This window comes from Crocuta crocuta, unplaced genomic scaffold (assembly GCF_008692635.1).
Source record: "Crocuta crocuta isolate KB4526 unplaced genomic scaffold, BGI_CrCroc_1.0 scaffold35, whole genome shotgun sequence".
In the NCBI taxonomy this organism is placed as follows: Eukaryota; Metazoa; Chordata; class Mammalia; order Carnivora; family Hyaenidae; genus Crocuta; species Crocuta crocuta.
The window spans coordinates 7,429,852-7,444,436 of NW_027530625.1; the positions used below are offsets into that span (position 1 = coordinate 7,429,852).

Here is a 14,585-nt window from a genome sequence, read left to right on the forward strand (position 1 = left end):
TGCCTTCTAGAGTACTAAAACAATGTTTGCTATCTTGAACTGTTATAAACAGTTCTGTGTCAACATTCCTTGAGCTGTCTACACATAAAACTTGTGAGCTTAAACACAGTAGAAAGTAGGCAAAAGATTTTCTAAACAGAAGATACTGTTGGTTGCACGACATTGTGAATATACTTGATGCCACTGAGCTGTACTCTTAAGAATGCTGGGGTCGGTAAGCTTTATGTACATTTTATCACAGTGTGTATAGAGAAGGAACAATAAGAAAATATAAAAAATAAAGGGTAGCCAAAGGGCCAAGAAACAGACTCAACGTAATTAGTAATACAAATTAAAGCAACAAAGAGATCTACATCTGTACGACAGTGGAAATTAAAAGCTCTGTGATACCAAATGCCAGTGAGTATGCAAAGCAAAGGAAATTTGCTTACACTCCTGGTCACGTTGTGATTTGGTACAACCACATTGGAAAATAGTCTGCCGTGACTCAGCAAAGACTGGCGGTTCCGACCCCGCCAGAACGTGTGCTCCTTAGAGAAACTCACGAGCACAGACACCAGGACGCAAGAGTGTCGAAAACTAGAAGCACCCCCAATATTTATCAGTATTCCAGTGGGTAGGTGAATTTGTATTATCACAATAGAATTTTATCCAGCTATGAAAAAGAATAAACTAGAGTGACATGGGGGATCCACAGGCATAATGTTGAGCCGAGAGATCTAAAACTTACTGGGATAAACTCCATATTGGTTACTAGACCCCACTGCGCTGCCCACATTCTTCCTTCACAGAAGTTATGTTTGCAATTGAAGAGGCCAAAAGTTCAAATGAGTATGTTTGGTTTTTTGGGTTTTTTTTTTTTTTGCTGAAAACAAGGGGCTTTCTGTGTTGCACTCATTGCTGCAACCTCAGTTTGTAGGACTATGGCTAGCACTTGATACACACTGTAAAAATGGATGCAGTTTCAGGTGATAGGAGTATTCTCAGAAAATCTAAGAATAGAAGGTAGATTTTGGCTAGGATACAGAAGACCTTAACTCCTGTCGTAACACCAGGCAAAATCCACATAATGTCGAAATCACACTTATCCTGTGGATATTCTGATTATCTAGTGCTGTGTAACAAATGACCCCAAAACCTAGCAGCATTCGTATGTATCCAGTGGTTGATTTTGCTGTTGGTTTGGAATTTAACTAGAGCTCTTGGCTAGATTGTCAGCATGTGGCTTCTCTTTGTGTCCCCGGCTTCCTCACCACATGGTGACTGGATTCGCAGGAGAAATTTCAAGAAAGAAAGGGAGCAAGCAGAAGCTCTATAACCTTTTATGACCCTGTCACAGAGCATCACTTGTGTGGCATCCTGTTGTTCAAGGCAGTCCTAAAATCCCAGCCAGCTGTAAAAGGAGGGGAATAGACTTCATTTCTTGCTCTAGAAGAACACATGAGTCTAGAAATACTGCTGTGACCATCTTTAGAAAACATTATCTGTCACAGTGGGACCCAGAGTGGCAGAACGCCTTGTGGAATTGATTTCCAGGGAGGGGAGCCCACCGTAGGTGAGCGTGAGGGTACAGCAGATTCTGGGGGCGTGTGTCCAGTCTGCGTTTGGGAAGGTGGAAGAGAGGCCTTGCCAAAGACTGAGGAAATGTACTGGTGAAGGAAGAAGCCAGAAGAAGTTACTGGCAACAATGGGGGCAAGCAAAACAAATGACCAATAAGCCCGTGAAAAGATGATCGGTAGCATTGAACATTAGGAAAATCAAAACCATAATGAGACTACTACTTCACACCCATTCAATGGCTACTGTTTAAAAAACCAAAAACAGAATAGGTGTTGACAAGGATGTGGTGGAATTGGAATCCTCACATGTGGCTGGTTGGAATGTTGCAATAGTGTATTTGCTGTGGGAAACATTTATTGCCTCCTCAAAGAGCTGATCATTGAATTAGCAGATGACCCAGCAGTTCCGCTACTGGGTATGTGCCCAAAGGAATTGAAAGCAGGAAGTCAAAGACACTTGTTCACCAGTGTTCACAGCAGTATTATTCACAAGAGCCGACAGGAGGAAAGCACTCAAGGGTCCATCAACAGATGACTGGATAAACAAAATATGGTCTGTACACATACAATGGAGTATTCTTCAGCCTTCCAGAAGGATGACGTTCCAAGTCATACTATACATGGATGAACCTTGAATACATTATGCTAAATAAAATAAGCCAGAAATAAAAGGACCAATATCGTATGATTTCACTTGCATGAAGTATTTAGAATAGGTAAATTCACAGAGCAGGAAAGTAGATCAGAGACTACCAGTGGCTGTTAGGGGGAGGGAGTGGGAGTTACTGCTTAGTGGTTGAGAATTTTGGTTGAGGTGATGAAAAACTCTTGGAAATAGACCGTGGTAATGGTTGAACAACATTGTGAATATAATTAGTGCCACCGAATTGTATTCCTTAAGTGGTTAAAATAACAAGGTGATATTTTGCCACAGTTTAAAAAAATTTGACAGTGTAATACACCAAAAACCATTGGATTTTATACTTTAAAATCAGTGAGTTGTATGGTATATGGATTATATCCCAACAAAGATGTTTTTAAAAAAACAAAACAGGGGCGCCTGGGTGGCTTAGTCGGTTAAGCGTCCGACTTTTGCTTAGGTCATGATCTCGCAGTTCGTGGGTTCGAGCCCCGCGTCGGGCTCTGTGCTGACTGCCAGCTCAGAGCCTGGAGCCTGTTTCAGTCTGTGACTCCCTCTCTCTCTGACCCTCCCCTGCTCACACTCTCTCTCTCTCTCTCTCTCCCAGAAATAAATAAAACATAAAAAAAAAACAAAAAACAAAACACAGATCGGGGACCTAAAAGACTTGCAAGTACAACAGTAATTTGTTCCATATAAAAATCTTCCCTATCTACCGAGCCCCAACTTTTGCCAAGAGAAGGGAAGTAAAGGCAGGACCAAAAAGCAGACAGAACTTGCACAGTCGTGCAATCTCTTAATTGCCCAGAACTGCTGACTCCATAGGTTAACACTGCACCCCAGCTGCCTCCTGGCTCCAGGCTCAACCACAAGACAAATCACCTAAGCCCTAAGCAGACACAGAGGTGAGTTTATTCTTCAGTCTTTGACTCGTTTCCCAATCACCTCAACACTTGAGAAATATGAATGATTGCATATTCACTTTAGGATACAGTTGAAAGAGAGGACTCTCATGCTCTAGGAAGAACATTAGTGTTCTTCAGTCCTCACACCATTGGTCTTCTGTATGCAAAGTCCTGTATATCAAAAACTAGATGCATGGAGATATTTTACATATACATTACATGTACAGCATATGAAGTAGCAAAAACGAAAGGATGGGTCCACAGTCTTTATTTTCGAGAACAACCAGAAACAACCTGTAGGATGGTCCAGATACCAGAACTAGCAGGCCGAGACTTTAAAGTAACTGTTGTGCTCAAGGATTTACAAGAAGAGGGGCGCCTGGGTGGCTTAGTCAGTTAAGCGTCCGACTTTCGCTTAGGTCATGATCTCGCGGTTCGTGGGTTCGAGCCCCGCGTCGGGCTCTGTGCTGACGGCTAGCTCAGAGCCTGGAGCCTGTTTCAGTCTGTGACTCCCTCTCTCTCTGACCCTCCCCTGCTCACGCTGTGTGTCTCTCTCTCCTAGAAATAAATAAAACATTAAAAAAAATTTTTAAAAAAAAAGATTTACAAGAAGAGAAAAGAATGTTTGAATAAGGAATCTCAGCAGAGAATTGGTAATTAGGAAAATAAGTAGAAAGTCTTGATCTGTATCTGAAGTTTATATCTAGCATCGGAAATAAAATAGGGTTAGACAGGCATAGGAGCAGAGTGAATACTACAGAAGAAGACGTCAGTAGAAATTACCTAAAATGAAGCTCAGAGTAGGGGGTGCTTGGCTGGCTCAGTCAGTAGATCATGTGACATTTGATCTCAGGGTAGTAAGTTCAAGCCCCACGTTGGGCATCGAGCCTACTTAAAATAATAAGTATATAAAAAATAAACAAATTATTTTTTAAGTCCATCTTAGAGAGTGGAAAAAAAAAAACGACAGAACTTAATGACCCGTGCAACAGTATCAGGCTATCCATTGTATGTGTGATCAGAGTCCTTGAAAGAGAGGAGACAGTATAGAGTGGGGAAAAGTTTGAAGAAAAATGGCCAAGCTTTTCAAAATGGATTGAAAAATAGGGATCTAGAAATTAAAGAAACTTTGTGAACTCTAAGCAGAATAAATACTAGAAAACCATACCAAGAGACATCATAGATGAGCTTCTGAAAACCAAATACAAAACAAAAACTTGAAAAGCAGCTAAAAAGACTCAGGACGTAGAGGGAAACAATGTATGGTTATGAAGAGATGTTAAATATGACAACCAGGGCAAAAAGACAGAAAAGAAGATCTTTGCTAGCTTTGAACAGACCAGTGGTTCTCAAGTGGTATCAATTCTGCCCCTCCCCCGCCCCAAGGGGGAATTTCACAATTACATTGTCTGAAGGTCTGTTTGGTCCTCATGAGTAGGGGATGCTCTCAGCATCTAGGGGATAGAATCCAGGGATGCCGCTCAACATGCTGTAACCCTCTAAAATAAAGAACTACCCAGCCCTAAATGTCAATAATGCCACTGCTAAGAAACCATTATTAGAGAAACAAAGATTTCATAGAACACAAAAAGCACTAATCATAAAAGAAGAAAAAAGTAGACTCCCATCAGAATTACAAAATAATGCTCATCAAAAGACTTTGTTATGAAATGAAAAGACCAGGCATAGACTGGGGAGAAATATTTATAATACACATAACAAAAAAGGGCTTCTGTCCAGGATACACAAAGAAAGCAATATACTTGAACAGGTACTTTACAAAAGAAGGTATATGAATGGCCAATAAGCATGTGAAAACTTGACCACCATTGTTAGTCATCAGAGAAATGTGAATTGGAACCACAGTATAGCACTGCTCCATAGCCACCAGAATGACTAAAATTTAAGGGCTGACAAAAACGGGAAAAATCTAGAGCAAATAGATCTCTTAATGCATTGCTGGTGGGAGTGTAAAATGGTAATTTGGAAAAACGTTTGGTTTTTCTCAATAAGTTAAATATACACTAAATTTATGGTTTGGCAATTTCAGTCGTAGGTATTTACCCAAAAGAGCTGAAAATACTGGTTCACAAAAAGACTTTTAAGGGGGCGCCTGGGTTGAGCGTCCGACTTCGGCTCAGGCCATGATCTCATGGTTCATGGGTTCAAGCCCCATGTCGGGCTCTGTGCTGACAGCTCAAAGCCTGGAGCTTGTTTCAGATTCTGTGTCTCCCTCTCTCTCTGACCCTCCCCTGCTCACACTGTCTCTCTCGATCTCTCTCTCTCTTTCTCAGAAATTTTAAAAAAAAAATTTTTTTAAGACTTTTAAGAATGCTTATAGCAGTTTTGTTTATGACAGCCAAAACTTGGAAGCAGTCCATATGTTTAGCAGGAGAATAGTACACAACCAGGATACTCTCAGCGGAGTGCTACTTAGCAGTACAAAGGGAGGAGTGACCAATGCATGCAACAGTGTGGATGGATTTCACAAGGTATATGTGGATTCTAGCCAGGTCAGTTAGGCAAGAAAATGAAATCAAAGGCATCTAGATTGGAAAGGAAAAAGTAAAACTATTATCTGCAGATAACATAATCAGGCATATAGAAAATCCTAAGGAATTCACTAAACCACTATTAGGACTAACGAATGGGTTCACAATTGGAAGATACAAGATTAATATAAAAATAAAAACCTATTATATTTCTGCACATTTGCAGTGAACCATCAGAAAATTGATGTAAGAAAATTCCACTTTCAGTAACATCAGAAAGTGTAATACATAGGAATAAATTTAAGAGAAGTGCAAAACACATTCTGAATACTATGAAACATTAAAGAAATTAACAATCTAAATAAATGGAAGGACATCCAGTGTTCATGGATTGGAAGATAATATTTGATGGATAGAGTCTTTATTAAAATAGTTAAATTTCAGATAGTTTTAAATACTACAAAGAGAATAAAGCAGGATGATGTGATAGTAATCAGGGAAAGGATTTTTAGGTTACATAGTCATGAAATGCCTTTCTGAAAGAGCCTCATCAATGTCTCTTTTTCCTTTTTACATCTGTTTCAATGTAATTGAATTAGGATCAAATCCAGTCCACACATTGGGACTGTGTGATAGGTCTCCTGACTGTCTCTATCTATAGGTGACCCCTCCATGTCTCTGCCTCTCTGTTGTTTCTCATCATTCAGTTGGTCAATGAAGCAGGTCAGTTGTTCTATAGAATTTCCTGTGATCTGGTTGCTGACTGCATTCTCGTGTTATAGCTCCCAAGTTAACTTGGTCCCCTGCCCTTTGTAACTTCCTGTGAAGTGGGGGTTGGGTCTGGAGGCCTCAGGAGATTCAGGTCTGAGTTTTTTCTTTTTGGTAACATTATAAGGTTGGATGTAGTAACTCCCTGTTTAATGATATTAAGGAACTATTGCTAATATTATAGACATGATAGTGGTAATAGTTATGCTTTATGTTTTAGAGAGTTATACTAGAGAAATCAATGGTTGAAATGATAAGATGTCTAAGATTTGCTTCATACTAATAAAAGGTAAGGGGAGTAAATGAGATACAGATAAAACTCAGGCGGAGCACTTGGATGGTTCAGTCGGTTAAGCATCTGACTTCGCCTCAGGTCGTGGTCTTGAAGTTCATGAGGTCAAGCCCCAAATCGGGCTTTGTAGTATGGAACCTGCTAGGGATTCTCTCTCTGTCCCTCCCTCACTGTGCGCGCTCTCTCTCTGTCTCTCTCCAAATAAACTTAAAAAAAAAAAAAGACTCAGCTGACTGGGAGTTCATTGAAACTGTGTGATAAGTATAGGGTAGGAGCATTGTACTCTTCTGTCTACTTTTTTTTTTTTTTAAGTTATTTATTTTAAGAGGGAGAGAATCCTAAGCATGCTCCGCACTGTCAGTGTGGGGCTCGAACTTATGAACCGTGAGACCATGACCTGAGCCAAAGTCAGACACTTTACTGACTGATACACCCAGTGCTCCCTTCCACTTTTTGCACATTTCTGAGAGTGTCCATAATTTAAGTTTTAAAAACTGTTGTAACTTATTGCAGTTAAAAAGAATGACACTCTCTCTAATGAATAACCCATTTATAAGGATGCAGTAACTATCAATTCACAGCCACTTCTGTGATCCCCTTCTATTCATTTCTACAGATGGCCATTATTTTTCAAGTCATAGTTTTCCCATGTAGGTTGAACCATCCAAAATTGCCATTTTTTGGTACAACAAAAATATCCATATTTTGGCAGTTCTTTCAGCCTGATGCATGGAAGTCAGCTAGAAAGTCTGGTATTTTCTACATGCTGCCTGCATTCGTTGCCATGTTCTTCCTTCCCTGCAAAGTCTGGCTACTAGTTATCAAAGCCTATGCTTTTATGATTGGATTGGATTGGATTCCAGGTTTTAAGAAGCTATTACTCATCTTTAAACGGTTGTAGTAAGCTGTTACTGTTGTTTGACAGAGGTTTGGACAGGGGGAGAGAAGGAGAGATAAGTGCAATGTGTACATTACCCTCACGTAAAAATGACCCTGTCGTGTTCAAATACAAGAGACCACTGTTAACTGGACCATGTTGGGGGAGGGGGGGATATGATAAAAGATGATGCCAGAGGCGGACAGGGGCCAGATCATGTAGTGTCTTATAGAATTTTTACATAGGAGTTTAATGATCTGCCTGCCCCTGGAAAATGTAACTCTAGGTGACATGTGTGACCTAGATGCTGTGTGAACATGGATTGTAGCAGAGGCAGGACATCGGCTAAGTTGTGTGCTTCAGTCCATGAGTCAGGGTGAGGCGGTTTAGACCAGGCTGGTCGCCGTGCACCTGGGGAGATGCCCTGGAGGTGTGTGTCCCCCCACCCCCCGCCATGCCCTCCGGAGAGTACCTAGTACGTAGAATGTGCTCAATCGTTGGTCTGTTATGTTATCATCCTTGTGAAAATACTAAAAATCAGTTGTCTTCTGAACACGTAAAGATATTTCAGGCACTATTCTGAAGTGCATCACATTTCTTAGCACACTTAAGTGTGTGTGTTTTGTAATGTTTATTTATTTTGAGGTGTGCAAGAGTAGGGGAGGGGCAGAGAGGTGGGGGAGAGAAAATCCCAAGCAGGCCCCACGCTGTCAGCACAGAGCCCAATGTGGCGCTCAAACTCAAGAAGTATGAGATCATGACTGGAGCCAAAATCAGGAGTGGGACGCCCGACCGAGTGAGCCACCCAGGCTCCCCAACTCACTGCTTTGTGTCGGGTGGTTCATTATTCCCATTTCACAGAAGACAGACTTCGGCACCACTCTGGCCACCTTTGAAGGGCACTCCTCTGAGGTTCCTGTGCAGTGGCCCGTTCCTAAAAGTCTTTCTCACTGCCAGCCAAGAAGACTTCACACTTAACTAATATTAATGGTCCTTCAAATCTAGCACTGGGCTTCCCTAAAGAACCAATTTCCAGACAGAAATAAAGTGTGTGGTTCCTGAGACAGCTTTGAGTCAGCACGCGCCCTAAGTTAGCAGCATCCTCTGAGCGTCAGATTTGCAGACTTGGACAAAATTCAGCTATGGTCATCATTTCAACAATGGAACTAATTTAAGCTTATTTCTGCAGTATAGGAAAGTCATTATGAAATAAAAGTGCCCAAATTGGGAGAAAAGACCCTAAATCACTTCTCATCACTTGCTGATGAGTTCAGCCAAATACTATAGGAATCAGAATTTAGGTGCTGTTCATAATCACCTAGAAATGTTTTTAAACTTTCTCATTTGGGGGGACCCTGGCGGGGCTGATTTTCCTGCCCCTGGCATTGTGTCAAACAGAGAGGCAAGCAGCAGGACAGATAAGCCTTGAAAGTTCCCGCCTACCATCAATCATGTTTTCAGAGAACTGTGAACACGGAAGAGCTTGAGAACTTCTGACTTGTAGGAAGTCCCTGTCCAGGGTCCAGCTTCTTTTGTGGCTGCCAGAGCCTCCGTCCCAGAACTAATCAGACTGCTCTTGATTTTTCCGTTTGTCCTGGCTGTGAGCGCCTTCTTCCCGCGGATGTGGCCTGCCATTTGACGATGGCCTCCCATCCTATCTCCTTCCTGCCCCCTTTGTTTTTCAGCAGCCCTCTTCCAGTGGGAGCGTGTTCGGGTCTGGAAACACTGGAAGAGGGGGAGGTTTCTTCAGTGGCCTTGGAGGGAAACCCAGCCTGGACGCAGCCAACAAAAATCCATTCAGCTCGGCCAGCGGGGGCTTCGGATCCTCTGCCACCCCAAGTAAGTTGAGACCGCTGTCCCGGGCCCTTGGCCCCATAATGCCATTGTCATCCACGTGGTGCTCTCAGAGCTTCGGTGACCAGCGTAGAAAGGAAGGAGGAGGCCTGGAAGGCCCCTAGATGGATCAAAGCAGTGTGATCTGTTTTTATTTTCATTTTCTGTCTTGGGGTTTTTTAACGAGATGTCCTATATAATCGTGAAGAGGCATCAGAGCTGCAGGGTGAGGATCTGTGCGCTGAGCTCCTCCCGCCTTCTCTCCCAAGGCCCAGATCGCTCTGTTTCCTAGGGTTGAAGTGACTTGAAGTGAATGCAGGCAGACAGGCACAAATGCAGCCAAGCGAGCTGCGTGTGCTCGGGGAAGGAGCATCTGGGCTTTCGTTACGTAGTGCTCTTCTTTGAATTTGCTTTAAAATACAGCTGCCCTAGAGAAATGGTATCCAAAACTCGAAGCATTCATTATTTTGCATCTCTTACATTTTTGTCTTATTTTCAAATGAAGCTGTGTCTTTCTGCTGGCACTTTTTTCTCCAGCTAATTTTTCAAATTCTTTGTTGATCTGTCTATTCATGGTTGGAAATGAAAGAAAGTTGGGGTTTTTTTAATCTTAAAAAAAAAAAAATCCCGCTGCCAGTGGAGGCTGAAGAAGGGAACTTGGGACCGTCATCTTCGTCTCCGCTTCCCTCATTTAGCACGCCACACACGAGCCATCTCTCGTCCGCTGTGCTCTCCAAGATCTCCATGAATCGGGAGCTGATGGTTCTACACGCAGGGCAGAAATTTCCTTCGCGTTCAGGCTCATGCAGCTAAAAGTAAACTTCTCTCACCTGAGGCTCCTGATTCACTGATCAGCTGTTTTGACGTCACTGTGCATCTGGTGATGATACATAAGGAAAGATGACAGTCAAGAGACACAGACCTCTTAACTTGTGAAATTATGTAGTCAGAAACCTTCGTCCTGTAGCTCTCCATCTGCCGGGATGAGTTTCAAATCCTAGGTGAAGGGTTCCTAGAAGTCGAGTCTAGCAGTTTCCGAAAGCTGTTTCTGCAGGTGAACTTCCAAGCAGAATCCCGATGTGTGAAACGGACAGAAAACAGGTCAGGAGCCAGAGCTACACCTGGGTGGTTTCCTCGTCTTTTCCCCAGCCTTTGGCTGCAGGACTCCACAGCATACACTTTGAAAACAGGATTCTTTCTCGTAAAGCACCCTCTCCACTCTCCAATGAGGAAACAAGCCCCAGATGGTTAGGTGATGTTTTTAAGTCACAAGCCAGAAAGCCGCAGATCTCAAGCTCTGCTAGATCACAGGGAGCATACAAGGCAGCGTCTGGCCCGGAAGAGGCCCTCGATTAATGTGCTACTTACAAATGTGGGTTTTGCCCCCGGGTAGGTTACCGGCTGCGACATTGTGTTACTAACCTGTTTTGTTGAGACTTAGGTGTGTCATAGCCTCATAAAAACCCCTCTCCTCCTGGCTGGCTCATTTCCTCTGTCACAGCTCTTACCTGTCAAAGAACTGGCCCCTGAGAGCCAGCTCCACGCATCTCTCCCCACTTCTGCCTGCAGCGACCTCATGTTGGGTGAAGGCAGCCTTCGTGCGAGCGTTTACACCATGGAAAGTGACCGCTGCCGCGAGTTGGTGCTGCCTCCTCTACCCGAGTCCGCTGTTCACTGGCACACCATCGTGCCCGATTCTTTAGTTCTGGTTTAAAATTAAACCAGATACTCTAGACGATTATACCAGATTCTTAACATCTGCCACCTGCTAGTCTTCATTGTCCTAAACACTGGCTTTTATAAATCGGCAGTTCACTTTGATGCAGAAGAGCAGTTTCAGTGAATTTGAAAAGGGTACAGGAAAGGCTGACCAATATTCTGTTCTTAAAACCGAGCATGTGATTCAATAGTGAGAGGGACAGCAGCCTCTGTAGCCCGGAAGGAGAAGGGGAAGAAGAGCGGAGAAGGAGCCACTAAAAGTCCTCTGGGGACAGGCATTGTCCTTGAGACAGAACTAAGGATGCTCTCTGCACATCGCCGGGGACAGCCTCATTCTCTCTGGGTGACTGCGCAACATTTGACACTTCTGAGCGCAACATCTCCCGCGGACTGTATGGCTGGACTCTCCTGGTTCCCTTCCTGCCTCTTGTAGTCCCTTTCCTGCTGCTTCTCTCTGTCCTTCCGGCCGCGACCCTCTTGTCATCTGGGCTATCACAGTAGTCTCTGGACTCCCTTCCCTGCCTCCAGCCCCCTCCCCTGGCACCTAGACATCCCCACCAAGCTGAGTGTTGGCCGCCCTGCACAGACCCCTGGCGGCTTCCCACTGTCTTGGAGCCAGCTCCTCGGCCTCGAAGTCTAGGCCCTCGATGAGCTGCCCCATGCACTCTTCTGTGCCCCCAGCACGTTCACTCTGCCTCGGCCAGTTTCTCTGCTGGCTGCATTCCACACACCGCACCCCTCCCCTCCCCCTCCCCGTGTCAGCACCAGGGCCCACCTGCTCCCTCCACTCCCCTCCACCTGCCGGAGGGTGACCGTAAGTCTCTGCATCTGTGGGGTTTGGCCTGAGGGTCATGGGGGTCCACGGTGATCTCTCCCTCTCTCGAATCCCACCGCCCCTGTGTTCCATTCCTTCATGGGACACCAAGCAGAAGGGAACGGACTTGTAGGGACCACGTCCCGTGTGCCAGCTGCTCAGTGTGGGTGGACTGACCACTTCTTACAACACTACTTTAGATGTGTCTGTCCCCGTTTCACCAGTCAGGGAGGAGGTTCACAGAAGGGTGTGGACTTCGCAGAGGTGGCAGCCATTAAGTGGAGCAGCTGGGCTTTAATCCAAGTGTGTTTCCAGAACCCTGATCCACCAGGCTGCCTCTGGGGATCCACCCAGCCTTGTGGCCGGACACAGTTCCTCCTGGGTGTGCCTTGTCTGACAGCCGTCGGGCTCGTTCTCTGTGGCATCGAATTTGCTCCCCTGCAGACGGGTATCTGAACACAGATTGAACAGCCAGCAGTCTCCCTCGTTACATTGGGGCCCCAGGCAGCGTGGTCCTGAAGCTACGCTCTTTAGTCCTGAGAAGGAATCAGATGTCTGCCGTGACTGAGAAGGGCAAGCTGGGAACGCTGTTGCTTAGAGTTGGCCTGTTCTTTATCCAGAAGCCCCCGCCTTGCAGAGGTCTCTGCTGTCTTCCCCGGAGACTCTACCACAGATACACTGTTAACCGTTAACCCCTGGGGTCGCTTAAAATTCACCACCGCGAATTGTTACCTGTAAGGACCTGCTGCCTCCTCGAGTCTTCTCCGAAGAACACGGGTTAGAACCTTTCCCAGCACATTCTTTCTGTTCGGAGGCCTGAAAAGCATATTGCATGCGGATAAAGAAGCCAGTTGATGAGAATCTTTTGGGCCCACAAGTCTCCCTTTACAATTGTTCTTTAAGAAAATGTCCTGGAAAGTGGGGCATCTGGGTGGCTCAGTCAGGTAAGCATCCGTCTTTGGCTCAGGTCATGATCTCACGGTTCGTGGGTTCGAGCCCCGTGTCGGACTTTGCACTGACAGCTCAGAGCCTGGAGCCTGCTTCGGGTTCTGTCTCTCCCTCTCTCTGCCCCTTCTCTGCTTGTGCTCTGTCTCTCTTTCAAAAATAAACATTAAAAAAAAAGAGAGAAAACATCTTGGAAAACATCCTGGACAAGAGCTACTTGAGAACGTCCTCCTCAGTGCACGTTAAATTCTAATTCGTGACTTTAGACCTGCAGGATGCCGCGGGACCTGGTCTCTGTGACATTATTTATATCAAATTTATATCTGGCGTAACTTAAGCTGGGTTGGACCCTGATGTTGGATTAGGCGACTGTTTTCACCAAATGAAAGACCCAAGAGGATCCGTGTCGCGCCAGCAGGAGGAAGCCCAGAGCAGATGCTGGTTGTCCCTGTGCTTGCCACCCCCCAGGAGTCCCCAGACAGCTCTGCGAAGACCGGCTTCCCCGCGGGCTGCTCTTTCCACAAGTGAAGAGGCATCTCCTTTATGGTAACATGCTGTCCCAATAGCCAGGACCCCCTCTCACCATATGTCAAGCGCCGGAGGCTGTGTTGTTTCAGAGGCACCAGGAGAGGACGGAGAAGCCGTTGACCACAGAAAGAGAGAAACAGACTTGGCCTGATGCCACTTGGCTTCAAGCAGCCTAGATCCTGGGACATTTCGCCACATCGAGCTCCCTTTGCAGCTGCAGATGGAAACTTACGCTTACAACTCGAGCGCTTTAACTCTCACGGTCTTTACAAAATGAAAGGATTTTTCTGCCACTGATCTGCTCTGTGTCTTACTGTATTGAACCTGGGTGGGCTGTCGCAGGAGGAAGAATGAAACAGGGAAAGTTCTGTTTTCTGAGGGCCTGCCATTGGCCCAGCTAGGCGCTCTGCACCTGTCAGATCTTCTAATCTTCACAACAGCCGTGTGGGCCCCGCCACTCCTAGGTGCTCTGAGCCAGGGCTGCCTGCAGTATCCCTGCGCTTTCTGCCGTGACGCCCGTGAGCATCTTCCAGGCAGAGGAATCTCCAGAGCCGAAGGGATGAAGACGCCCAGAAACTTCTCAGTGTCCTCAGACTTCAGGAATTTAAGTCTCCCAGCACCGTCCCAGTAACATCATTTCAGCTCTGTATTTCCAGTTTCTCCAAAGAAAGGACTAGCCCCAGCTCTTGCACTTGAGTTGATTTGCTGTTTGGAATTTCTGCCTCATGAGTACTACCGAAGCCAGAAAGTTGCAGTCCTCTGTGTCCCTGAGGTACCAAGGAAAAGGAGTGGCTGAGAAGCCTGTCGTTCATCTCCAGCGTCGAATGTGCTGCCACCGAAAGTAAAATGTGGCCTCTAAGCTAACTTGGACCTGGACCATTGAAGGGGCATTTAGTAGGCTCCCCCTGCGAATCCCTCTAGAAAAGGGACAGAAGGGACTGCTAGTACCAGAGTGATGAAAAGGAGCTTGTTAACCACTCCTACCGTCCATGCCTGGCACACTCCTAGCCAAGGTCTCCCAACTGTCAGCGGGAGTTTTCCAGAGCAGGGGGCCGTGTGGTGGCCTGGGGCTCTGTGTATCGCTGCCTGGAAATTTGAGGTGGCCTTGTCCCTGAGATAAGGCTACTCACTTCCTGGATTGTAGATTGCAGTGTTGCAGCTACAAAGAGCAGCAGTCTGGGGGGGGGGGGGGGGGCTCGGGGGGGGGCGGGC

At 45.5% G+C, this 14,585-nt stretch overlaps 1 protein-coding gene across 1 annotated transcript in view; it reads left to right on the forward strand.

Moving 5' to 3' along the window:
- The window catches only part of NUP214 (nucleoporin 214), a 101,496-nt gene that overhangs the window by 74,174 nt on the left and 12,737 nt on the right, over positions 1–14,585 (forward strand). Inside the window, 1 exon segment of the mRNA XM_077768400.1 lies at positions 9,220–9,373. Coding sequence (XP_077624526.1) covers positions 9,220–9,373 — 154 coding nt within the window.